General features: G+C 37.7%; 1 protein-coding gene across 1 annotated transcript in view; it reads left to right on the top strand.

The window, feature by feature from the left end:
- Dnah14 (dynein axonemal heavy chain 14) overlaps positions 1 to 26,621 on the top strand; it is a 199,822-nt gene that overhangs the window by 525 nt on the left and 172,676 nt on the right. The window contains 7 exon segments of the mRNA XM_048358265.1: positions 421 to 543; positions 2,295 to 2,463; positions 3,912 to 4,014; positions 12,969 to 13,031; positions 13,949 to 14,093; positions 16,042 to 16,173; positions 19,956 to 20,206. Of these exon segments, the coding sequence (XP_048214222.1) occupies positions 421 to 543; positions 2,295 to 2,463; positions 3,912 to 4,014; positions 12,969 to 13,031; positions 13,949 to 14,093; positions 16,042 to 16,173; positions 19,956 to 20,206 (986 nt within the window).

Genomic DNA, 26,621 nt, shown 5'->3' with positions numbered 1-26,621 from the left:
CAATAAGAGTAGCTAAGATGTTCACTGCCCAATAGATGGATAGGACATGTGATCTATATACACAATGGAATATTATTCGGCCATACAAAGAATAAAACGCTGCCACTCGTGGCAACATAGACAAGAATGGAGAAAAATCACATGAAGTGAAATTAGCCAGGAACAGAAAGATGAATACCATATATACTACTTCTTTTGTGGAAGCTAAAGGTTGATTTCATAAATATAGAGAGTAGAGTGGTCTTTAGAGCCTGGGGGAGGGGGGGAGGAAACACAGGAAGGGAGTCATTACATTAGCTTATATACATTACCATTCATTTTTTTCTTTGTGTAGAAATATTAAACATTATCCTTAAGTAATATGGTATTTATATTTACACTTATTTTGGACTTTAAAAAATTTTGACACCAGAACCACAGGATGATGAAGTGACAAGATTTCTTATTCAGCAAAGAGAAAAGCTTGGATGGCCAACTGTATTGTGGGACCAGAGTCTGAAATATAATTGTCCTAAGGTTTTAGTTCAGAATGATCTTCTACAGGTATTCTATTTTATTCAATTTGGGCTATAAAAATGACTTTGAAACTATCTTAATGAACTATCTACTTAATTCATTTCAGTGGCGAAATCAAAATCAGATTTTATATTAATATTAAAGTACAGCAATTGTTTTATGGAAAGTGCTTTTAACATTATTTCTCATCATTTTATTTGACTAACAATGAAAATGGATAGGCATATATATGTATGTATGTATATATAGAGAGAATATATATATATATACACACACATTTTAAGACTATAATACATTTGCAATATTTGTGTCTGTTTCCTCTCAAATCTTCCTCTAGCCGACTGTGTCTCCAGGGTACCCTCTGACTCAAAATCTACTTTTTTGTTTTTGTATATCAGTTGTGTGTGTGTGTGTGTGTGTGTGTGTGTGTGTGTGTGTATGTGTGTGTGAACAAAATTAAAGGAATTCATGCCTATAGTCCTAGCACCCAGGAAACTGAAATCTGGAGAATCAAAGTTTGAAGCCAGGCTAGGCAGAAAAGTTGATGAGATTTCATCTCCAATTAACTAGCAAAAAGCAAGCACCAGTCATGAGCAGGCAAGCTGAGCAAGAGGCACTAAATTCAAACCCTAGAGTCAGAAAGAAAAGAAAAAAATTGAAAGGAGATCATCTAAGAAACCAATTATAAATACATGTTCTCATTGGCATCCTAGACCCTCTGAATCAGAAATTCTGGAAGTGGGTGGCTGGTTATCTGTATTTTATTGAGCTCTCAGATGTTTTTGATGCACAGTTAAGGAACATTGCTTCAAACTAGGGGTCAGAAAATTTTTCCAAGAGAGACCAGATGAAGCCAGGCACCAGTGACTCATCCCTGTAATCGTAGCTACCCAGGAGGCTAAGATCTGAGGATCATGATTCAAAGCCAGCCCAGATAGGAAAATCAGTGAGACTCTTAGATCCAAATTAATCAACAACAAGCCAGAAGTGAAGCTGTGGCTCACAAGTAAGAGAGCACTAGCCTTGAGCAAAAGAAGATGGGGACAGTGCCTATGCCCTGAGTTCAAGCCCTGGGACGGCAAAAAATTTTTTTCTTCATGTAGAATGGTCAGTTTCTCAAAATACCAAGTAAATGATGGAGATATAGTTTATTGCAGAAGCTTTGACAGGATTTCATAGTCAGACTTGTATTCAGTGCTTTCTTTGCCACATCTTGAATCTGTGACTTTTCTCAAATTACCTAATATAGGAAAATATGATTCCATATCTGTTTAATGAGATTAAAATATTGCATCTTAATTCTCTTACATTTAAGAGATAAAATTCATTGCTATTAGTTCACATAACATATATTTATTAATGAATAATAGGTATTACTACTAAAATACTAAATTATAAAATTTATAAAAATTATAAAATTATAAAAAAATGGTATATTTTGCATGTCTGGAAGGTTTCTGGTGACAGACAAATTCACTGAAAGATGGCATATATGCCACCCAAGCCCTTTGGGTTAGGAAGCAGGCATTAGTAGGTACATAAGAAACTTTTTTTCCGAATGTTTTACCACTACGTTGTGCAAAGGAACAAAAATTAAATATATCAAATCTTTCATAAGATTATCATTAAAATGTAGACACCATGTGAGGTTAGTTTTCCTCAATGGCACTATGCCTATTTTAATCCATATTAAAATAACTTCAATTCAATTGGTAATATGCTCAAATATTTTCATTAGACAATTTAGACAAATTAAGTTTTTTTTTTCTAAATATCAGGAACCTTTAAAAGATGATGGTGTATTTGTATATTGTCTTCCTCAAGTCAATATTAAAGGCTTTTGCAATCCATATAATCTTCAGATAGTCTCTGCCCATACAGCTAGGAGATGCAAAGAATTTTGGACTGTTTCTGCTTCATTTATTTCAAAGGTAATATATAATGAATGTCTTCAAGTTTCTGACTCATGGCAGAAAAATAATATCCTGTTTAAGCTATTATATCAGTTTATACGTGTAATCGTGGCACTCAGGAGGCTGGAACAGAAGGATCAAGGGTTTGAGGCCATCGTGGGCTACGTAGTGAGTGAGACCTTTTCTCAAAAGAATGTCTTATTTATAATTTAACTGCAGAACTTTATCATTGTGTTTTGGAGAAACCTGATTATTTGAGAAGCTTATATTTAAGAACCTCCTAGGTAGAAATTTATTTAATAGTGGTATTTTTCTTCTCTGTACAGATTTAGGTTTGACAATTACATTTTTCTTTATTATTTTGTGTTGGTATTAGGGCTTAAACTCAGGGCCTGGGCACTGTCTCTGAGCTTTTTTGCTCAATGCTAGTGCTCTACCAATTGTACCACAGCTCCATTTCTGACTTTTTGGAAGTTAATTGGAGATAAGAGACTCACAGATTTTCTCAGGCTGGCTTTAAACCATAATCCTCATATCTCAGCCTCCTTACTTTAACTAGTATTAATATTTTAATTTAATTTTAATTAATATCTACATGAATATATTTATTTAATATATATTAATAAAATATAACTAGAGCCCTGAACCAGTGTCTTGAACTTACCCTAGCTACTCAGGAAGCTAGATCTTAGGATTATGGTTTGGAGCCAGCCTGGGCAAGAAAGTCCATGAGACTCTTATCTACAGTTAACTTCCAAAAAGCCAGCAGTAGAGCTGAGGCTCAAGTACTAGAGTGCTAACATTGAGGGGGGAAAAAAGCATAATATGTATGCTGATTGAGGCATACTTTTATTTCTGAAAGGAATTTAAGAAAATGTTAATTTGGATGAGGGAGAGGGACTTGGGAAGAGAAAGAATTCTTTGATGAAGGGTATTTGATGTAAAAATGATCCTGAGATTACAAATGAACTATTACATCTGTAGAGTTTGAATTGAGTTCATAAATGATCTCTGTCTGTCATCTATCTATCCACCTATCTATCTCTAAAACATACTTTTTCTCTCTCTACAGATAGATACAGACATAGATATAGATTTAGATACAGATTGATAGTGATACTGGGGCTCAAACTCATGGCCGAATACATTTGGGGCAAGCATTGAACCACTGAGTCACATCCTCTATCTGAGTTCATTAATACTGCTTTTGTTGGATGTATAAAATTTTTGAAACTCAAAATTTGAATAGTTATTGGAAAGAAATATTTCTGGTATGGAATATCTTTTCTCCTCTCTCCATGTAACATAGGAGGCTACCAGGAGAAAATGGCAAGTTTGGGAGCTATGTTAGGTGAGTTGAAGATTCCTATGTAGGAAAAAAAGCTTAATTAGGCAAGTATTTACAAGCCAAAGGTGGGCTGCTTCAATTTCTTGAATATATGTCATATTTTTGTGCTTCACACTTGCAGATTACTAAAACAGGTGTCAACACAGAAGACGTGGAGCTTATACCTGCTTTAGAATGGCTATCAGAGAGACAACAGTACTATTTCTTGCAGCAATTTAAAATATTTTCCAATTTCCGGTAAGCCAAATGAAAATAATTCCTTTTTTAAAAAATAGTTTGATTCTGTTGCACATCTGTTATATGTTTCTTGGGAATTGTAGGAGAAATTAGATGTTCTATAAACAAGCTTTAGGGAAAGGAAAATTACTCAAGTATTAAAATGTGTTTTTTGATCTTTAATATTTTTATTATATTTAATGTGTGTGTGCAGTTACTAGGACTTAAACTCAAGATCTGGGAACTGACACTAGCTCTGTCCCCTTCAAGCTATCATTTGAGTCACAGCTCCACTTCTGGCTCTTTGGTGCTTAATTGGAGTTGAGTCTCACAGGTTTTCCAAAGATGATGTTTTATAGTCAAGCATACTTAAATGGACCATATTGACCTCACTTTGCCCTTTTTTCCATTCATTAAAAAAATGACTTTTATTGAATTTCCACAAAGAACTACACATTACTCTCGATACTGGGATTACTATATTGAACACAATCACGCAAAAAAATATGTTGTAAACATGCAAAATATCAGGTGGAGACTGAATTTTATAATGGCAACTAAAACAAAAAAAATAACTTGAGGGCAGCTTGTTGAGTCAAGTCCACTCTTGAAAATGTACTTCGTTGAGGTACAAGGTAAGTACAATATGCACTGCAGCAGGGTTCCCTGGACTCTTACTTGTCACAGAGAAGACTCCATCTATTATTCTTTTAATGTCATAGAATACAGAGTTTTATTTCTCTTGCTTCTTCCCTAATATCTGCTGCTGCTGCTGCTGCTGTTTGCTGGGGACTAGGAAAACAAATAAAGCTTTTCTGCTTACAATTTATAGAATGTACTGGCTCCTGTCTGGAACATACCTCTGTATGTTCCACTACCTTCTCCACCAGCCACATTTACCTGTCCACCCACCAGGAACCTCTGCTATTCACCTAAAAGCTCAGTACCAGCCATACAAATAAATGACCATTAGAAAGCACAAGGAGAGGCTTCTGGTGATGTTGCGGCCATCTCCACTGTGGGGGATGTACATACAACTTCCCATTTATCTTATTTCTCTGTTTGAAATATTTATATTAGTAAGATAATACTTTAAAAAAATTAAAATAAATTAAACATGTAAGTTAAATAGACTAAATTAACTTATATTTTACTTAACATTAACAGAATACAGGATGGTATCACTGAATGGTAGAGCATGTTCTTACTCTGTGCATAGTCCTTAGTTTTATTCCCAACACCACAAAAAATTCATAAAATCTTTTTGACTGTGGATTTGTTGATGAAAAAGGTCATAAAAGATGGTGTGTTGTCTGATACTAGGATTGCAACTCCAGCCTGCATATAGGGGCCATTTGCTTGGTAGATTTTATACCAGCCTTTCACTTTTAGAAGATGTTTGCTTTTGCTAGATAGATGTGTCTCTTGGAGGCAGCAGAAAGATGGATCTTGATTTTTGATCCAACTTATGAGCCTATGTCATTTGATTGGAGAATTACGTCCATTAATGTTGAGGGTTGGGATTGAGAGATGATCATTTGCTCCTTTCATTATAGCTATCTTGTTAAGAGCTGTGTCTTCCTGATTCTTGATCTACTATTCTGGTTTTCTACTTAGGGTTTATTTATCTGTCTGTATTGGATTTTGATTATTTTCCCTGTGTAGTACATCTTTGAGGATTTTTTGTAAAGCTGGTTAGGTGGAGATATATTGTTTCAGTTTTTCCTTACTGAGGAAGACTTTTATTTGCCCTTTGGCTATGAATGAGAGTTTACCTGGGTACAGTATTCTTGGTTGATAGTTATTTGTATTTAGGGTTTGCCATACCTCATTCCAGGCTTTCCTTGCTTTCATGGTCTCTGCTGAGAAGTCTGAGGTAATTCTGATTGTTTTTTCTTTATATGAGATTCCACCTCACCCCAGTAAGTATGTCCTATATCAAGAAAACTAACAATAATAAATGTTGGAGGGAATGTGGCCAAAAGGGAACCCTACTTCATTGTTGGTGGAAATGTAAACTGGTTCAGCCACTCTGGAAAGCAGTATGGAGATTCCTCAGAAGGCTAAACATAGAGCTCCCCGTGACCCAGCAGCCCCACTTTTGGGCATCTACCCAAAAGACCACAAACAAGAACACACTAAAGCCACCAGCACAACAATGTTCATCACAGCACAATTTGTCATAGCTAAAATATGGAACCAACCCAGATGCCCCTCAGTAGACAACTGGATCAGGAAAATGTGGTACATATACATAATGGAATTATGCCTCTATCAGAAAGAATGACACTGCCCCATTCGTAAGGAAATGGAAGGACTTGGAAAAAATTATACTAAGTGAAGTGAGCCAGACCCATGAAACATGGACTCTTTGGTCTCCCTCATATGGAATAATTAGCACAGGTTTAGGCAAGTCACAGCAGAGGATCACAAGAACCTAATAGCTATGCCCCCTTGTTTTTTTGTTTTTTTGCCAGTCCTGGGCCTTGGACTCAAGGCCTGAGCACTGTCCCTGGCTTCCTTTTGCTCAAGGCTAGCACTCTGCCACTTGAGCCACAGCGCCACTTCTGGCCGTTTTCTGTATATGTGGTGCTGGGGAATTGAACCCAGGGCTTCATGTATACGAGGCAAGCACTCTTGCCACTAGGCCATATTCCCAGCCCATGAAGCTTCTATTGTTGATGATCCTCTTGTATCCCCTCCTGTAGTTGTACCCACACTATCATTGTATCTCATCTGAGTACACTGAGTACTGTATATACTGGTATTAGAACTAGGGAAGTGAAAGGGAATATCAAAATCGAGAGACAAAGGATAAAAAGACAAATGACTCCAAAAGCAATACTTGCAAAACCATTTGGTGTAAACCAACTGAACAACTCATTGCTGGGGGGGGGGGGGGGAGAGGGAAGAGGGGAGGGGGGAAGGGGGAATGAGGGAGGAGGTAACAAACAGTACAAGAAACGTACCCAAGGCCTAACATATGAAACTGTAACCTCTCTGTACATCACTTTGACAATAAATAAGAAAAAAAAGATGGTATGTTGTTTGTATTAAGACTGGTTTTGAAAAGTTTAATAAATGCTAGGCGTGGTAGTACACACCTACTCTCCTCCTTACGTGAGAGGCTGAGATGGGAGGACAGGGGTCTGAGGTTGGTCCTGGACAAAAAAAAAAAAAGTAAAACACTCTCTGAAAAATAAAGTATAAGAAAAGGGTTTGGGTGGGCCAGGAATGTGGCCTAGAAGTAGAGTGCTTGCCTAGCGTTCATGAAGCCCTGGGTTCAATTCCTCTGTACCATGTAAACAGAAAAAGCCGAAAGTTACACTGTGGCTCAAGTGGTAGAGTGCTAGCCTTGAACAAAAAAAAGCTCAGGAACAGTGCCCAGGCCCTGGGTTCAAGCCCCAGGAATGGCAAAAAAAAAAAAGGGTTGGGGCATTGCTCAAATGGTGGTTGAGTGCCTGCCTACCAAGTATGAGATCTTGAGTTCAAGCACAGTATCACACCCCCAAAAATTAATGCATAGACCTGTGGATTAAGTACAAGGTCAAGATAACAGTCAGAAATCTAACAGGGATGCAGTTGTTTTGTACTTTTTTGGTTTTAGTGTCGTGGGGTTTAAACTCAGGGCCCGGGCATTGTCCCTGAGTTTATTTGCTCAGGCTATGCTTTACCGTTTGAGCTACAGTGTCACTTCTGGCATTTTATTTATTTATTCATTTATTTGTTTATTTATTTTGTGGTTATTTGGAGGTAGAGTCTCATGAACTTTTCTGTCTGGGCTGGCTTTGAGCTGCAATCCTCAGATCTCACTCACCTTCCTGAGTAGCTAGGAATATAGGCATGAGCCATCTGTACCTGGCTGATACAGTTTTAAATATGCAAAAAATGGTGGAGGGATGAATTTGTCGAAAATGTACTATATGCATGAATGGGAATGCCACAGCAAAATATCTCATATTCCAAATGTGTACTAACTCAAAAAATAAAAAAATAATGAACAGATATAGAAAACTGTACTTTATATAATATCCTAAGCTGATAATTCAGAATCACAAACCTATTAGCTTTACATCAGTACCTAAATGGTAAGTAGGTAGTGTTTGTATATCCTTGACAAGAAATTTCTGAGAGCTGGTACTCAGCCACCTGCCCTAATGTGGCTTAGCTCTCAAGCTTTCAAGCAGATGGTCTATATGACTAGGCAGAGCTTTCTGGTTGAATGGGTGAGTACCTGGTGTGGTGCATTCTTGTAGACTAGTTTGCAGGCTAATGCAGGACTTCTTGTGCAGACTATTGTACATGCATACAAAGCATTCTGGTAGACTGGCATCTATACCTGATGGTGGACTGGCATGTATATCTGATGGTGGACTGGCATGTATGCCTGGTACAGAGCTTTCTGGTGGACTGATGTGTGGTTGAGATAGTTTTCTGATGGATTAGTATGTTTGCCTTGTTCAGAGAGCTTTCTGTGCAGTGGTGTGTTTTTCTTGTGTTGAACTTTCTGGTGAAATTTTGTTGGGTTGGTCCAGAGCTTTCTGGTGGACTGTGAATTTTTTGATCATCTTTTGTGTGTGACTAGCGCAGAGCTTCCTGGGATATGTGTGTGCTTCAGAGCTTCTGGTGGATTGGTAGGTGTCAGTTGCAGAATATTGTGGTGGACCAGTGTGTGTGACTGCTTCAGAGCACTCAGTAGATTTGACTATGGCTTGTGCAGAGCTTCCTGGTGGAAAGCATATGTGCCTGGTATGGCACTTTCTAATGTACAAGTCTGTGCGCCTGGCATGTGTGGGTAATATAAAGATTTTTGGTGAATTAAAGTGTGTGCCTGGCATAGAGCTTTCCAATGCATTGATAAGTGGCTCGTGCTAACCTTCTGGTGGACTCATGTGCCTGTGCATTGCAGAGTTTTTGGCTGGACTTGGTCTGTATCTGGTGCAGAGCTTTCTGTTGGATTCTTGAGCATCCCTTGTGGCAGAGCTTTCTAACGGGCTAGTGCCTGTGCAGAGCTGTCTAGTGGGCTATTGTGTGTGGCTGATGAGCTTTCTGGTTGACTAGTGTGTGTGTGTGTGTGTGTGTGTGTGTGTGTGTGTGTGTGTTGCATTGCCTTATGGTGGTGTAGTGTGTATACGTACTATAGAACTTTCTGTGTGTGTGACCTCTGCAGAGCTTTCTGGTGGGCTGGTGTGCATGCTTGGTACAGAACTTTCTGGTGAGCTTTTGTGTTTAGCTGGTGCAGTGTTCTCTGATGGATGTTAGGTATGGTGTGTGCCAAGTTGTTAGGTGGCTGCTGCAATGCTTTGTGATCGACTGGTGTGCTTAGCTGTAGCAGGGATTTCTGGGGGAGCATAGATGGTACACAGCTACCTGGTCTCCATGTATACCTAGGATAGAACTGTCAAGTAGGTTGGTCTACTGGGCTGGTGCAGAACTTTCTAGTCAATTATAGGTTACCTGGTCTAAGCAGTCAGCTGGGATTGGTCTGTGTAGAAGTGTGGATCTTTCTGATGGACTGCCATGCATGCCTGATATGGAACTTTCTGTTGGACTGATGCTTGCGCCTGGTGCAGAAATTTCTGGTGGATTGCTGTGTGTGTGGTTGGTCTTCTGCTTTCTGGTGGGCTGATTAGTGTCTTTTGGAGAGCTTTATGGACATGTAGTGTGGTAGACTTTTGCTTGCTGATTGTACAGAGCCTTGTGGTGGATTGGGCTGTGTCTTGTGCTTGTTTTTTTTTTTTTTTTTTTTTGCCAGTCCTGGGGCTTGGACTCAGGGCCTGACCACTGTTCCTGGCTTCCTTTTGCTCAAGGCTAGCACTCTGCCACTTGAGCCACAGCGCCACTTCTGGCCGTTTTCTGTATATGTGGTGCTGGGGAATTGAACCCAGGGCCTCATGTATACGAGGCAGGCACTCTTGCCATTAGGCCATATCCCCAGCCCCTTGTGCTTGTATTTCTATCTCTGGAACACTGGTACATGTGGCTAGTACAGAGCTTTTTGGTGGACTTTTAATTTAAAAGTTATTATTTTTTATTGGTACAGGGGTTTGAAGTCAAGGCCCTCCAGTTCTTCAACTTGCTTTCTTGGCTGGAATTCTTCCTCTTGAGTTATGCCTTCAGCTTGACTTTTTTTGTTACTGGGGTGTAAAAACTTGAACTTGAGGCCTTGTACCTCTCCATTTTTTTTTGTTGTTTGTTTGTTTGTTTCTGGCACTCTACCACTTGAGCCATGCCTCCACTTCTGGGTTTTTGCTGATACCTGTAGATAAGTCTCACAGATGTGTCTTTCTGGGCTGGCTTTGAGCCATGATCTCAGGTCTCCGCTTCCTGAGTAGCTAGGATCACAGGTGTGAGACACTGGATCTTGGCTTCTGGTGAACTGTGTGTGTGCCAGGAGCAGAGTTTTCTGGTCACCTAGTGTGTTTTTAGTGCAGATCTTTCTGGTTGATTGGTGCATGTGGCTGTTGGAGAATTTTCTGGTGAGCTCATACATACATAGACTTGGTGTAGAGCTTTGAGGTTGAGTGTGTGGCTGTTGCAAAGCTTTCCGATGAATTGATTGGGTGGTTCATGCAGAGCTTTCTAATGAAATGGTATGAATGCCTGGTAAAGGAGTCCTGGCATGTGTGGCTGGTGCACAGGTTTTGTGTCTGCTTGTCTGTCTGAGTTATATTGATATGTATGTCCAGTGGATAGCTTTCTTTTGGACCATGTTTGTGGCTGGTGAGGTTTTTGGTTAAACTATGTGGTGGGGCAGAGATTTCTGGTAGAAGACTGTGTATGTCTGGTGCAAGGATTTGTGGTCATCTGATAAGTGTAGCTTTTTCAGCGCTGGACTGGTGGACTGGTATGTGTGGCTGGAGAAGGTACATCTAATGGACTCTGTGCCTGGTAGAGTTTTCTGGTGGAGTGGTGCATGTTTCTGGTGGACTGTTCTGTGTAGCTGATACAGAGCATTCTGGTGGACTGGCATGCATGCCCGGGGAGAACCTTTCTGGTAAATGGAAGTGTGTGACTAGTGTCTCCCTTTCTGGTTGATGGGTGTGTACCTGGTCCAGAGCTGGTGGGTGGCTTCCTGTGTGGCTGCTACAGAGCTTTCTGATGGGCTTCCTTCTATGCCTGGTGCAGAGCTTCATTTGTTTGTGTTCTGGTGGACTGGTGCATGGCTGGTACAAGGGTTCACTGCATTGTCAGGGCTGTGTTCTTGGATTGTTAGGGATTTTCTGGATTTCCAAGGAATTGGCACAGAGGATATGAACACCAGTGAAACAAAGTCATTTGAAGGCTTCTCTGTAGCTGATATGGAATGAGGTTGCTAGATCTGTTTGAAGTGATTTTGATTTCTAAGGCCTCAAGTGTGTGTCTCTAAAGAATACCTGAGATTGTCTTGGACTGCTTACATTACTCCAGACATCTTCCCATTTCGATCGAGTCAGGGTTTTGACTAAGACTGACTGTTTAGCTGGATTCGTGGACATTGTTATTCCTGCTATTTTGTTCCTTCCTTACTGGTGTTTGCCTGCTACTTAGGGATTACTTTGGAGGGTAAAAGTCACAATAGTTGTCATTTTCATCAAGAGGCAGAGACCATTGGGTTGGGGGAGGCTGATGTGTGAGTTACACCCTCTGGGCTGTAGAGTGGAGGATCTGGGTGATAGGTTAGAGAGTGGCGTGTCTATCTCATATACAAAAATTATAGAGCATGAATAACCACCAAGGAAAACTTTCAGTATTTTTTCATGTGGTTCCTTTGAGGTTTTTAAAATGTCACATGAATCTGTGTTTTGTATGATAAAATATCAAAATGACATATGTCATTTTAATTTTTTACTTAGCACTCTAAAAAGATTTTTATTTATCAGTTACCATTTCTTTTTTTTCAAATTTTTATTATCAAACTGATGTACAGAGAGGTTACAGTTTCATACGTTAGGCATTGGATACATTTCTTGTACTGTTTGTTACCTTGTCCCTCATACCCCCCTCCCTCCTCCCCCTTTCCCTTCCCCGCCCCCCAGGTGTTCAGTTCACTTACACCAAACAGTTTTTCAAGTATTACTTTTGTAGTTGTTTGTCTTTTTTTACCCTGTGTCTCTCAATTTTGGTATTCCCTTTCAATTTCCTAGTTCTAACACCAGTATACACGGTTTCCAATATACTCAGATAAGATTACAGAGATAGTGTAGATACAATCACAGGAAGGTGATACAAGAACATCATCAATAATAGAAGCTACAGATACACATGGGACGTTGAAAGTAGTTACAACTGTGATATAACAATTGTTTCCATAACATGGAGTTCATTTCACTTAGCATCATCTTATGTGTTCATAAGGGTATAGCTACTGGGCTCTTGTGACCCTCTGCTATGACTTGCCTACACCTGTACTAATTATTCCCAATAAGGGAGACCATAGAGTCCATGTTTCTTTGGGTCTGGCTCACTTCACTTAGTATAATTTTTTCCAAGTCCTTCCATTTCCTTACAAATGGGGCAATGTCATTCTTTCTGATAGAGGCATAAAATTCCATTGTGTATATGTACCACATTTTCCTGATCCATTCGTTTACTGAGGGGCATCTGGGTTGGTTCCAGATTCTAGCTATGACAAATTGCATCAGTTACCATTTCATTGTCACTGAAAATTGAATTTTGACTATTCTTAGTCTAAAAGTTAATTTTCAAAATAGTGAGCCAATTGCTGTATAAGTAATAAACTTAGAGATTTTTATACTTATTGGTATGTTGCTGCTAAGTAAACTGGATATGGGAACTATGATTTTCAAGTGCATTTACATCTTGCCGTATATTCTGCTGGTAGTTTGGTAGAAAATTTGTATAGTTTAATATTTTAATGCCTTGGGTTAAGTGAAACATATTGTAAGGAATTTTATAATATTGCTAAGCTCTTGCTAAATTCTATACAAACATGGTTTGTGAATATAGAATATAAGAAGTGTTTTTCTTTTCAGAATTAATAAGGCTTTTGTTACCTGGAAATTGAATGTTAGGAGAATTAAGACAGAGAAGAGCAAGTAAGTCTTGACATACAATAAATTTATAAAAACTGTAAGTGCAACCATACACTAGTGGCTCAGATCTGAAATCCTAGCTGCTCAGGAGACTGAGATCTAAGGACCAAGGTTTGAAGCCAGGTTGGGCAGGAAAACCCATGAGACTCTTATCTCCAACCAACCACCAAAAAGCCAGAAGTAGAGCTCAAGTGGTAAGGCCTTAGCCTGAAAAAGTTAAGGGACAGAACACTCCACTATGAGTTCAAGCCCCCTGATAGGAGGGTTTTTAACTCAGCTTTCCCATTGTTCAGCTTGCTTGCCAGGCTGGCACTCTACCACTTGAGCCATATCTCCAGCCCCCAAAATGCTTTACATTTTTTTTTTATGAAACTACAAGCTACGCAGGCTGCTTTCTTAACATTGTCTTTTCAACCTTTTTCAACTTTTTTTTTTTTTTTAGTTTTCAGAAGTTTGACAGTGTTAATATGTCTTGTTGTGGTCTTGTGTGCCTATTCTGTTTTGAGTTCCCTCATCCTCATGGTCTATGGGTAACTGATTGTCTTTTGCCCATTTCTGGGAGTTTTCAGCCATTATTTTATAAGTTGAAAACATATTATTTATTTTTATTTTATATAACATTGCTTGATATCACAAAATTAGTAGAACTCAACAACATAATGGAATAATACTGCATATTTTCCCTTCTGTTTTGCTTTTTTACTAACATATCCAGTACCAAAAACATGGTGTGCAACACTCTTATGCAGTCTCTAGCTTAATCATATCATCTAAAATGTGGTCAGTGTAGTATTATAGAATTACAGGAGTGTTATCTGAACAATACCAGCTACCTCTATGTGAACTAAACTGTGTTAGTTACCTCTAAATAAATTTTATATATTTGGAATGAAGTGTGTCTGAAAATTTTTAACTTTTAGGACATTTTTGCATAAACATCTCTTTCTCGCTGATGAGTTTTTTCAAGGCTGTTTATTACATATAAAGGGACTTTGTGAAGATGCAATAAATTTCAATAAGAGTAAAAAACGTAAAGATATTCCACCTGCTGTGTGTTTTGTAAAGGTGAGTAGAAGGATAATACTATACACTAATACTGGTATAGAAACACTGAAAAGCAAGTAGAGTTGATTTTGAACAAGCCATTTAATATGTTTCTAATTTGGAAGTCTGATTGAGTCATGAATGTTAGGCCATCAGTAGCAGAATAGGGGAAAACAGGATCCAAATCTCTCCCAAAGGATAGAGGCCATCCTAGTAAGGTTAGATAACAATTTGGCAAGAACTGAGGTTTTTGAGACTGAGGAAAATCCAGGTCAGGTGTAGGAAGGGCAGAGTTGCATAGCTAGGAGGACAAAGCCTGGAATCAGGAGTCAATAGGGGCCAACTTGTTCATTAGAACTGGAAGGCCATAGGGTGGGATGGGCAGGTGATGGGGGAGATTGAGAGTGATGAGGTAAGCAGGCAGCAAAGTTTATGAAGGGTAGAATTCTTACGAAGTTAACGCCACAGATGGTATCATGAGCGTACTAGAACACTGCTCAGAGGAAAGCTCACTTTGTTTGGCTTTTTGAGACAGGGTCTCACTCTGAAGTTCAGCTAGCCCCAAATTCACTGTCTCCCTGCCTCAGCCTCCCATGTGCAAAAGCATACCTTTAAATGAGGTAGAATTTCTAGAGTTGTAAGTTAACACATATTTGTTCATATTCACAGAAAGAGGATTTTTTTTTTGTAATCAGGAGTGAAATTAGTTTTAGTAAAGCTGTAGATTCTTATATCCTTTCTGTTTGGGGGGCAAACGAGACTAGTAATCTATACTGTTAACAAATTCCTCAGTTGATTCTTACAGCAGATGAATTTGCAGAACTCTTTTTTTTTTTTTTTTGGCTGATCCTGGGACTTGAACTCAGGGCCTGGGCACTGTCCCTGAGCATTTTCACTCAAGAATGGCACTCTAATGTCAGAGCCACAACTCTACTTCTGCCATTTTCAGTGCTTAATTGGGCCATAAGAGTCTCATGGACTTTCCTGCCTAGGCTGGATTTGAACTGTGATCCTTTTATCTCAGCTTCCTGATTAGCTATTCTTGAAGAATGTTTCCTCTGAAACATGCTTTTTTAGGGAAAACATTGTAAATGAAGAGATATTGAGTTAGAGAATCATTGCACTACTAAAACAATGCAGGCATAAATATAATTCATAAGGGATTGAATCATAATGTTGGTAGTACTACCAAAGATGAAGAAAGGTTCAAGGCACATTTTACTAGAAAAATCAGGACCTGGTGTTGAGCTATAAGGCCAGGAGAAGGAGAAATCAGAGTAAATCCACAATGCTGAATGAGAGGAGGACTACTTGGTAATGTTTGCTTGGGAATTTTATATTTAATAATTATTACCAGTGTACTTAGAGATACAGAGGTCTGCATGTTTATTGATGAGAATGTACTGCAGGAAGGGAATTACACTGTAGGAAAAATAAGAAAATACTGAAGGGACAAAGAATGGTAGCAAGTATATGATAGATGAAACATTCTTTTTATACATTCCCAGCAAAGAATTAATGGCATGTTTGATGAAAATTCTCTATACTGGATCCTGAATTAATTCTGAATAAACTTTATCTTATTCCTTATTATTTAATGCTTAACCTCTATCCTGCACTTCATGCTTATGTTTTTATAAATATTTGCAATTTCAAAAGTAAAAGTAATTTATGGGATTATAGGTTTTTCAACATACTTAAAATATCTTGCATTGTCTGCTTCAGTTTAATCATGGTTATGATTTCAATAATGTGTTTTTCTGTCTCTGTATCAATGTTTAGACAGATTTAACTAAGAGTATTTAAATTTGAAAAACATATAAACCATATAGTATATAAAGCATTAAGCATTTAAAGAAAAAGATATAAAATGTGATCTTGTAAATAACATGAAAAGTTAACCAAATATCTACTTTTTATAAATGAATTTTTATTTTCCCACACTCAGTATTTACTATCATTTAATTAGCTGGATCATTCTCGAACATACTCTCTTGATGAATTTTATGAAGAACAGTCACAGCAAAGCATGCAGGCTCTGAAACAACTGGAGGTCATCAAGGATAATGCAATTTTAAAGATAAAAAGCACAATCTTAAAGGTAATTCTTTCTATGTACTGCCTGAACCATTACTCCAAGTTGTTTCCCAGGAAAATGGGCATCGGACAGAAGAGGGTAGGTGACTGACCAACCAGCTGGAAGTACCTATTTACTATGTATAAGAACTTTATGGGCTGGGAATGTGGCTTAGCAGTAGAGTGCTTGCTTGCCTAGCATGCAAGAAGCCCTGGGTTCGATTTCCTCAGCACCACATAAACAAAAAAAGATGAAAATGGTGTTGTGGCTCAAGAGTAGAATGCTAGCCTTGAGCAAAGAAGCTAGGGACAGTGCTCAGGCCCTGAGTCCAAGCCCCAGGACTGGCCAAAACAAAGAACAAAAAAACTCTTTTCAGCTGGGTGCTGGTGACTCATGCCTATAATTCTAGCTACTTAGGAAGCTGAGATCTATGGATCATGGTTCAAAGCCAGCCCGGGAAAGAAAGTCCATTACACTCTTATCTCCAATAAACTTCTCAAAAACTCCAGAAGTGAAGCGTCTGCCTCAAGTGGTAGACCTTGAGCAACAGAAACTCAGAGACAGTGCCCAGGTCCAGAGTTCAGCACTGGCAAAAAAAAAAAAAAAAGAACTTTTCAAGTGTTAAAGAAATGTAAAGAAATACATACATATATACATACACACGTACATACATATATACAGGTATGTATTTGTTCATATACATGTATGTTCCTATATATGTATATACATAAACCTCAAAGCATAGAATCTATCTTGAAGTGGCATATAAAGAGAAACTATACTAATTACAAAATTTACAGCATTTATAAGATAAGGAAAAATCTATTGCTCAGAAAAATATATAACTAGGTGACATAAACTTTACAAAGGATTTTATATAGAAGATAGTAAATGATGCCTTGGATACATTCTTATTGTATATGCTGGTCACTACTATGTACTTCTTTGTGTGACTTATAAAATTTGAGTTAATGCCTTGTAGTGAGGCATGGAACTTGCAAGCTTCAGAAGTAATTTTTTTCCTTCATTTTAATTTCTTAAATTGAATTTTATTGTAAAGGTGATGTACAGAAGAGTTACAGTTACATAAAATAATGAGTACATTTGTTGTCGAACAGTATCCCCTCCCTCATTTTTTTCTCACTTTCACTCCCCCCAATCCCCTTCCCACCAAGTTTTTTTTTAATTTTTATTGTCAAACTGATGTACAGAAAGGTTACAGTTTCATATGTTAGGCATTGGATACATTTCTTGAACTGTTTGTTACCTCCTCCCTTATTCCCCCCTCCCCATCTCCCTTTTCCTTTCCCCCCATGAGTTGTTCAGTTGATTTACACCAAACAGTTTTGCAAGTATTGCTTTTGTAGTCATTTGTCTTTTTACCCTGTGTCTCTCGATTTCCCACCAAGTTTTAAAGTTCATTTCCAACAAGGTGTTTTGCTAGTATCACTGTTGCATTGGTTCACCCTTTGTCCTTTCTCTCGCCATTTTGTCATTCCCCTTCCCTTCCCCAAATCAGATAAATGTATAAACAAGACACAGGGTGCCAAAATAAAAAACAGTAATAACAGGGAATAAACCAAAGGGAAAAAAATGAAAGAAAAAAGAAATAACTTCACATAGTACGTTAAAAAGAAAACCCTCTTGTTTTCATATCTTTGAGTTCATTTCAATTAGCATCATGTTATATGTTCATATGTACACAGCTATTGAGCTATTGTTATCCTCTGCTAGCACTATACTAGACATATACTAATTATTAAAAATGAGGGAAAACATGGAGCCTATGTTTCTTGGAGTCTGGCTTACTTGACTTAATATGATTTTTTCCAAGTCTTTCCATTTCCTTACACATGGAACAATATCATTCTTTCTGATGGAAGCATAAGATTCCATTGTGTATATAAACCACAGTTTCTTGATCCATTCATTTACTGAGGGGCATCTGGGTTGGTTACATATCTTAGCTATGGTAAATAATACTGCAGTGAACATGGTTGTACTGGTAGCTTTAGTGTGGCCTTGTTGGTGATCATTTGGGTAAATGTCTGGGAGTGGGACTGCTGAGTCATAGGGAAGCTCTAATTTTAGTCTTTTGAGGAATGTCCATACTGCTTTCCAGAGTGGATGAACCAGTTTACATTCCCACCAATAGTATTGCAGATTCCCCTTTGGCCACATCCCTACCAGCACTGTTGTTATTTGTTTTCTTAATAATAGCCATTCTAGGGCTGGGAATATGGCCTAGTGGCAAGAGTGCTTGCCTCATATACATGAAGCCCTGGGTTTGATTTCCCAGCACCACATATATAGAAAATGACCAGAGGTGGCGCTGTGGCTCAAGTGGCAGAGCGCTAATCTTGAGCAAAAAGAAGCCAGGGACAGTGCTCAGGCCCTGAGTCTAAGGCCCAGGACTGGCAAAAAATAAATAAATAAATAAATAAATAAATAAATAAGTAAAGTAAGTAAGTAAGTAAGTAATAGCCATTCTAACTGGGGTAAGGTGGACTCTCAATGTACTTTTGATTTGCACTTCCTTTATGGCCAGAGATGTTGAACATTTCTACATGTGTCTATTGCCTATTCTTATTTCCTCTCCAGAGACATCACTTCTTAATTCTTTATCCCACTTATAAATGGAATGGTTGTTTCTTTGAGGATTTGTTATTGGGGAATTAAATTTTTTGAGCTCTAGAAATATTTTAGATATGAGGCCCTTGTCTGTTGTATGGCTAGTCAAGATCTTCTTCCAATTTGTGGGCTTTCTATTTATTTTGCTAGCTAGGTCTTTTGCCATGTAGAAGCTCTGCAGTTTAATGCAGTACCATTTATCCAGCCTTTCTTTGATTTGTTCTGCGTCTAGATCTTAGGAAGTGTCCACCTGTGCCAAGGAGCCGTAGTGTATCCCCTAACCCTTCCTGTAATATTTTCATGGTATCTGCTCTTACCTTGAGGTCTTTGATCTTTTTGGAGCTGATTCTGGTGCAGTATATAAGGATCTAACTTCTGTTTTCTACATGCGTATAGCCAGCACCATTTGTTGAAGAGGCTGCCTTTCTTCCATCTGATGATTTTGGTTCCCTTATCAAAGATTAGGGGGGCATAGATCTGTGGGATACTTTCTGGGTCTTCAATTCTATTCCATTGGTCCTCAGGCATGTTCATGTGCCAGTACCAAGCTGTTTTTAGAATTACCGTACAGTTTGCAATTGCATTGAATTGGTAGATAGCTTTTGGCAGTATTGCTATTTTCATGATGTTAATCCTCCCGATCCAGGAGCATGGGAGGTTTACCCCACTTCCTTAAATATGCTTTAATTTCCTTTTTCAGGTTTTTAAAATTTTCATCATAATGGTCCTCTGCTTCTTTGATTAAGTTAATTCCAGGTTTGTTTGTTTATTTGTTGAGGATATTACAAAAATCATTTTTTTTTTTTTTTTTTGGCCAGTCCTGGGGCTTGGACTCAGGGCCTGAGCCCTGTCCCTGGCTTCTTTTTGCTCAAGGCTAGCACTCTGCCACTTGAGCCACAGCGCCACTTCTGCCCTTTTCTATATATGTGGTGCTGGGGAATTGAACCCAGGGCCTCATGTATACGAGGCAAGCACTCTTGCCACTAGGCCATATCCCCAGCCCCTACAAAAATCTTTTGAGAAATCTGATTTTTAGCCTCACTCTTCTCTAGAAGTAAAATTATAATGAAAGTTGTTGGTACTCTTGTCCTAATGTATTATTCGGGTTAATAAAATATTATAAACTACAAATCATGATGGTTTCATCATGCTCTCACTTCTTCATTAAATTGTAGGTGTCAGAGAAGAAAGATATAAAAGAATATTTTGAGGAAAATCTGTCTACTTTTGACACAACACATTTCAAGCTGCCTAAGCTTCGGCGCTTATTAGAAACAAACCGGAGGTTTCTAGTGCTGCTGGACTACATCTTTCAGGAGCTCATCCGTCAGCTCACGAACATCGCAGTCACTCAACTTCTGGAATTATTCAGTAATTCTGATAGAGTGCCATTCTCAGTGGAAAAAAAGAATGAAAATCTCATCAGGTACTGAAGTTATGTTGCCATTTATGGAGAAAGTGTCCCCATAATTAAATAAAGCTAGAATTTGAAAATCCCCCTTGTAATAGATATATTTATTTTTGTAATTATTTGAGCTTATTAGTTACTAATATTTTCCATGAAATTAAAAAATCATCATTTTCCTTACATTTGACAGAGATCTAGTCATTTGAAAAAATACAAGATGCCCAGAGAAACTAGAATTTCAGATAACAAGTAATTTTTATGTATAAATACGTTTCAAATACTACCAATATTAAAATTATTTGAATTTCTGAACTTCAGATAAACTGGAAATTTCACTGACTACCCTGAATTTTCAGTTGTTCAATGTGGCAAACTGATGTTTTGGTATGCTGTATCTTTAAAGTTCAGAACTAATTCTAAAGATATGTGAAAATGAGTCTAGAGGGAGCTGCAAGTTTCAATTGGAATTTGCATTAGTTCTAAGAGATAGCGGATATTTTCCTCAGCTAAGAAAGTATTTGAAAAATACTTCGATTATTTGCCTATTTATTTATTGTCCTGCTACAGAGGCTTGGTGTCAAGTCCTGGGCTCTGTCCCTTAGCCAGTTTTGCTCTAGTATAGCACTCTACCACTTGAGCTACAGCTCTACTTCTGCTTTTTTAATTGGAGATAAGGCCTATTAAATACTACAATTACCAAACAAAGCACGAATTTAGCCACTATTAACTTGTGAAACAGGAATATTAATTTAAATAGTACAATACTTTATGTCCAAACTCCAAATATTTAGCAACAGCTAGAATCCTGATAGTGATTACACAAAATACTGACTCTATAGATTGATATTGGGAGTATGTTCATTCTAATAGTGCAGTCTTTCCATCCATAAACATAGGATGTCTTTCCCATTTAGACAGTCTTTAATTACTTCAGTAATATTTTATACTTTAGTGTGTCATGCTTTAGTTAGTTTATTATAAATATTTTATTGTGAATGGAGTTATTTTTAAATTTTAGGATATTCATTGTTTATGTTTGGGCCTACAACTCATTTAAATAAATTGATATTGTCCTCTGATACCTTGTTGAGCTTGGTTATTAGTTTGAATGATTTGTTTTTTTTCCATTTCCTAGGATTTTTCTATTTGTAGGATCATGTTAACTGAAAATACAATTTTATTCCTTCCTTTCCAAACTGACATCTTTTATTTGTTTTTGTTGCCTAATTTCCCTGGCTGGTAAATCCTGCAGTACAATGTTAGAAGTGATGAGATTGAACATCTAGATCTTGTTCTTGATTTTTATATTAGCTGAGAATTTTCACAGATGCTTTATATCAGTTGAGGAAGTTCACTTCTATCTTTGGTTTGTTCAATGTCTTTTTAGCCATGAAATGGTGCTGAATTTTTTTAAATGCTTTTTTCTGTATCTATTGAGATAACTATTATGTTAATATATTGCATACATACATTTTTATTAGTTGATCTAGCCTTGCATTCTTGAGATAAATCTCAATATAATTTGTATATAATAGCATATAATCCTGTATATGTGCTAATACATTATGTGGTTTATTAGTCCATTGCCTTTAAACATAGCCTCCCACAAAGTTTTATGATAAAAACAAAACATAGACATATTATTTGACATAATGTAACACAAATGACTTTTAGTCTGATTTTCAACAAGGTCCTGAAGCCTCACAAGTTGCAGTCTTCATTGTCCATATTTTAAAATCAGCTTTCTGGCCTCCTGAGCTCCTACCAGACATGTCTATTGTACTCTATTGATTATCTAGTTAATCGAAGTATTCTAGAGCTTCTGTAGCCTATACCTCCAAAATTCTCCCATTGCAACTCACCAGATGCAAAGGCCTGATGTTCACATGTGTCACAATGACCTGACTTCTCTGGCCTCAGTTTTCTGATTTCCAAACATCCGATAGAAGCAACTAAGGGAAAAAAACATTTACCTTGATTCAGTTTTAGGGAGTTCAATCTATCATGGTCAGATGTATTTTGGGTGACAGTTGGCAATTGCAAATGACCATTATGTTTGCATGCAGGCTTTTACATAGGAAATGGACTCCCTTCTATAAGTAAATGAATAAGAGAGGGCCTTTTTGTTTACCTGTATTGGCATCTGCTTGATTATTTTCCTGAGCCATTGTATAATCCATCTTATACTACCTCTCCCATATACTGGAGTTTTAATCACACAATCTGACAAGCACTTGACATTACTTTGCCTAGAAATCCAGTGGGTATATATACATAATCTCATTAGGATTTTGCTTTACATTTCTTTAATACCTAATGATGTTGAGCATCTTTTCAGTAATTATTTGTGACTTCTATGTTTTGTTTGACCAAATGTCCACTCAATCTTTTACCCACTTAAAAATTCTTCAGGTAGGGCTGGGAATATGGACTAGTGGCAAGAGTGCTTGCCTTGTATACAAGAAGCCCTAGGTTTGATTCCTCAGCACCACATATATAGAAAAGGCCAGAAGTGGCGCTATACCTCAAGTGGTAGAGGGCTAGCCTTGAGCAAAAAGAAGCCAGGGACAGTGCTCAGGCCCTGAGTTCAAGCTCCAGGACTGGCCAAAAAAAAAAAAATTCTTCAGGTATACTATATGCCTGTCATCCCAGTACTAAGGAGGCAGAGGCAGGAGAAACATGAGTTGAAGGCCTGCCTGGACTAAAATTGAGATCCTGCTAGGTAGACAGAGAGATTGCTGGATATTTTTAATTAATTTAAAATATTTAATTATTCTGGATAGCAGTACCTTCTCAGGCCTCTGGTCTAACATTCTTCCCATTATCTTTGTAAGAGCAAAATTTTGATGAAATGTAGTTAATCATTTTTTTTTCTTTAAGAATTTGCACTTTTGGTTTCTTAAAGTATCTTTGCCTGACCCAACAACATAATGATTTTTTCCAAGGTTTGGTCCTTTGGTTGTTGTCGAGACATTGTCTCACTATGTGGCACAGGTTTGCCTTGAACTCTCAAAGTCCTTTGGCCTCTACATCCTGAGGTCTGGAATTATAGACGTCCAGTATTAGGACTGAGTACACCCCCTTTTTTCCAATTTTTACGCGTAAGATCTATGGTGTTTGGGGTAACTTTATGTAAATGGACAAGGTTTGGTTTTGAGGTATACATTTTTACTTATCAAACACTTAAATTACTTCAGTAGTTTTGGTGCCTGATATAAAGTTAATCAATTAAATATATTTGGGGATCTTCTTGATCTGTCCTTTCAGCAATTCCTCAGTCTTTAAAACTTAGGTAACTTTAGAATAAGGGTTAAGTTTATGCAGTATGAATTCTCAAACTTTGTTCTTTTTCAAAATTATTTTGGTTATCATTTTATTTTCCATATAAAGCTTAAAATTAACTTGAATATTTCTTTCAACAAATGAAAAACCTCCTGATATTTTCTTGTAAATCAATAAATGTAATATAGCACATAAACAATAAAAAAGCAAGAATTATATAATCATCTCAAAAGATGCAGAGAAAGCTTGGCACCAGTGGCTCATGCCTGTAATCCTAGCTACTCTGGTGGCTGAGATCTGAGGATCACAGTTTAAAGGCTATGTAGCAGGACACAAAGTCAACATAAAAAAATCAGTCATTTTTCTGTATACCCACACATGTTTTCTCTCATGTGGATGCTAAATTTTGAATATAAAAATACACAAAAATACATATATAGGATCATGTATATGTCATATTATATTTGTGATTGTGTGAGGAGCTTAGAAGACAATGGGGACAGATTCATGGCCACTTAATATTTAATAAGGGAATAAAAAAACAGGCTGGGTGAAAGACAACCTCTTCAAATGGTGCTGGCAAAACTGGATATCCACATGCAGAAAACTGAAGCTAGATCCTTATGAATCACCTTGCACCAGCATCAATTCAAAATAAATCCAAGACCTGAAACCATGAAACTGTTATAGCAGAGAATAGGGGAAACATTAGGACTCCTGGATACAGGAGTAATGATCCAGGAGCACAGAAAATCAAGAAAGATGGTCAGTGAGGCTGCATCAAACTAAAAAGTGTCTGCACAGAAAACAAGCTAAAAAAACAACCTACAGAATGGGAGATTTTTGCCACCTACCTATCAGACAATGGAATAATATCCAGAATATACAAGAACTTAAAATTTTTAACTCTCAAACAACCAATTAATGGGTAATTAATAATGGGCTAATGAGCTAAAGAGAGACTTCTCTGAAGAAGTAAAAATGCCCAATAGACACAGGAAGAAATGCTCACCATCTCTGGGCATAAAGCATATGCAAATCAAAACATCCCTGAGAATCTACTTCACTCCACTTAGAATGACCATTATCAAGAACACAAATGACAACAGATGCTAGTGAGGATGTGACCAAAAAGGGAACTCTAATACATTGTTTGTGGGAATGTAAACTTGTTCAACCATCCTGAAAAGCAGTGTGGAGGTGCACCAAAAAAATTAAACAACCAGGTTCCGGTGGCTAATGACTGTAATCCCAGCTAGTCAGGAGGCTGTGATCTGAGGATTTCAGTTCAAAGCCAGCCCAGGCAGGAAAGTCCACGAAACTCTTATCTCCAATTAACCATAAGAAAACCAAAAGTGGTGCCCTGGCTCAAAGTGCTACATAGAGTGCTAGCCTTGAGTGAAAAAGTGCAGAGACAGTGTCCAAGCCCTGAGTTCAAGTCCTATGACCGACCAAAAAGAAAAATTAAACATAGAACTACCCTATGATCCAGCAATTCCACTCCTGAACATTTACCCAAAAGATTACAAACATTTGTTCACAGTTATAAATACCTGATAAGTTTTAGTAACCTTCCATTTTGTTTGTAATTACTGTTTTATTTTGTTACTGGTTTTACTCTTTCACGTTCCTTATTTTTGCTAGTTTATCTGTTTCTTTAGACAGAAGTAGACGTATTCAGGATAGACAAGTCTATCTCTTCAAACCCATAACCTGCAAGTTTGGGAGTTATTTCTAGATTTATGACTGCTCCATCTTCCTAATGATTGTGATTAGAATTACATTTTTGAGTGCTACTGCATGGCTCACTGGCTAAACTCACATGTTTAACATGCATTGACCCTGGGATCTATCCTCAGCATGTTCCTCCAAATTACAGTTCTGTTTGTGTGAACATTTTTTCACAAGGCTAGCACTCTACCATTTGAGCTGCAGCTTTACTTCTGGTGATTAATTGGAGAAGAGAGTCTCACAGACTTTCCTCTGGCTTGAACCAACCAAAATCCTGAGATCTTGGCCTCCTGAGTAGTTAGGATTCATGTGTAAGCCACAAATACCCAGAAATTCCCTTTGAATATATATTTATTTTTTATACTTTTCAATCCCTTTTGTTTACTGTCCCCTTCCCCAGTAGGACTTATACTGAAATGAGGTATGATTTTTCCCACATTTTTATTAGCAAGTATCAGTTGCACAATGTAGAGGGTCTCATTGGTGATTTCTTTATGTATCTAAGAGATACATAACAAAATTATCATTTTATCAGTTTTAAGATTTGATTTGGTAGCATTACATAGCATTAAGTACTTTCACAGCATTGGGCAACCATAATCATTATCCATTCCTGTTTTTCTTCAAACTGAAGCTCTGTATCAATTAACAAGAATTGCACAATATATTCCTCCCTTTATTCTATGTACCTCATATAAGTGGAATCACAAAATATTTGTCCTTTGTATCCTTATTTCACTTGGCATAGTATCTTCAAGGTTCATCTATGTTGAAGCACATAGTATTCCATTATCTGCATATGGCATACTGTGTTTATCTACTGATCTGTTAATGAATATTTGGGTTATTATCACCTTTTAGCTATTGTGAATAATGTTGCTATGAATATTTGTGTGTACATACCTCCTTGGGTTCCTGCTTATAGTATCTTGGGTCATATACCTAGAAACACAGTTGCTAGATAATTCCGTGTCTTAACTTTTTGGAGAGAGGTACTGAGGTGTGAACTTAGAGCCTTGCACTTGCCAGGCAGTTGAGCCCTACCCTAACCCTGTTTTGCTTTCATTTCTTTAACATAGTCTTGCATTTGTTCCCAGGCTGTGGTGGACACCAGCCTTCCTGTTTACACTCTCAGATGGCTGGGGTGACAGATGTACATCTCTTCACCCAGCCTTGGATTGGTTGGGATGAACTCTAATTTGCTTTCCTAGGCTGGCCTTGAGCCACAATTCTTCAATTTCTGACTCTGAGTAGCGACTAATATTAGCTAATACTATGGGCATGAGCCTCTGTGCCTGGCCCACATCTAACATTTTTATTTTTTATTCAATTAGGGTTTGAGCTTTGGACCTTGTACTTGTTAGACTGGTGCTCTACAACTTGAGCTATGCTCCCAGCCCTTTTTGTTTTCATTTTTAAA

Source organism: Perognathus longimembris, chromosome 11 (assembly GCF_023159225.1).
Source record: "Perognathus longimembris pacificus isolate PPM17 chromosome 11, ASM2315922v1, whole genome shotgun sequence".
Lineage (NCBI taxonomy): Eukaryota > Metazoa > Chordata > Mammalia > Rodentia > Heteromyidae > Perognathus > Perognathus longimembris.
Note: the sequence above shows the minus strand (reverse complement) of the source record. Positions and strands in the feature narration are given on the sequence as shown.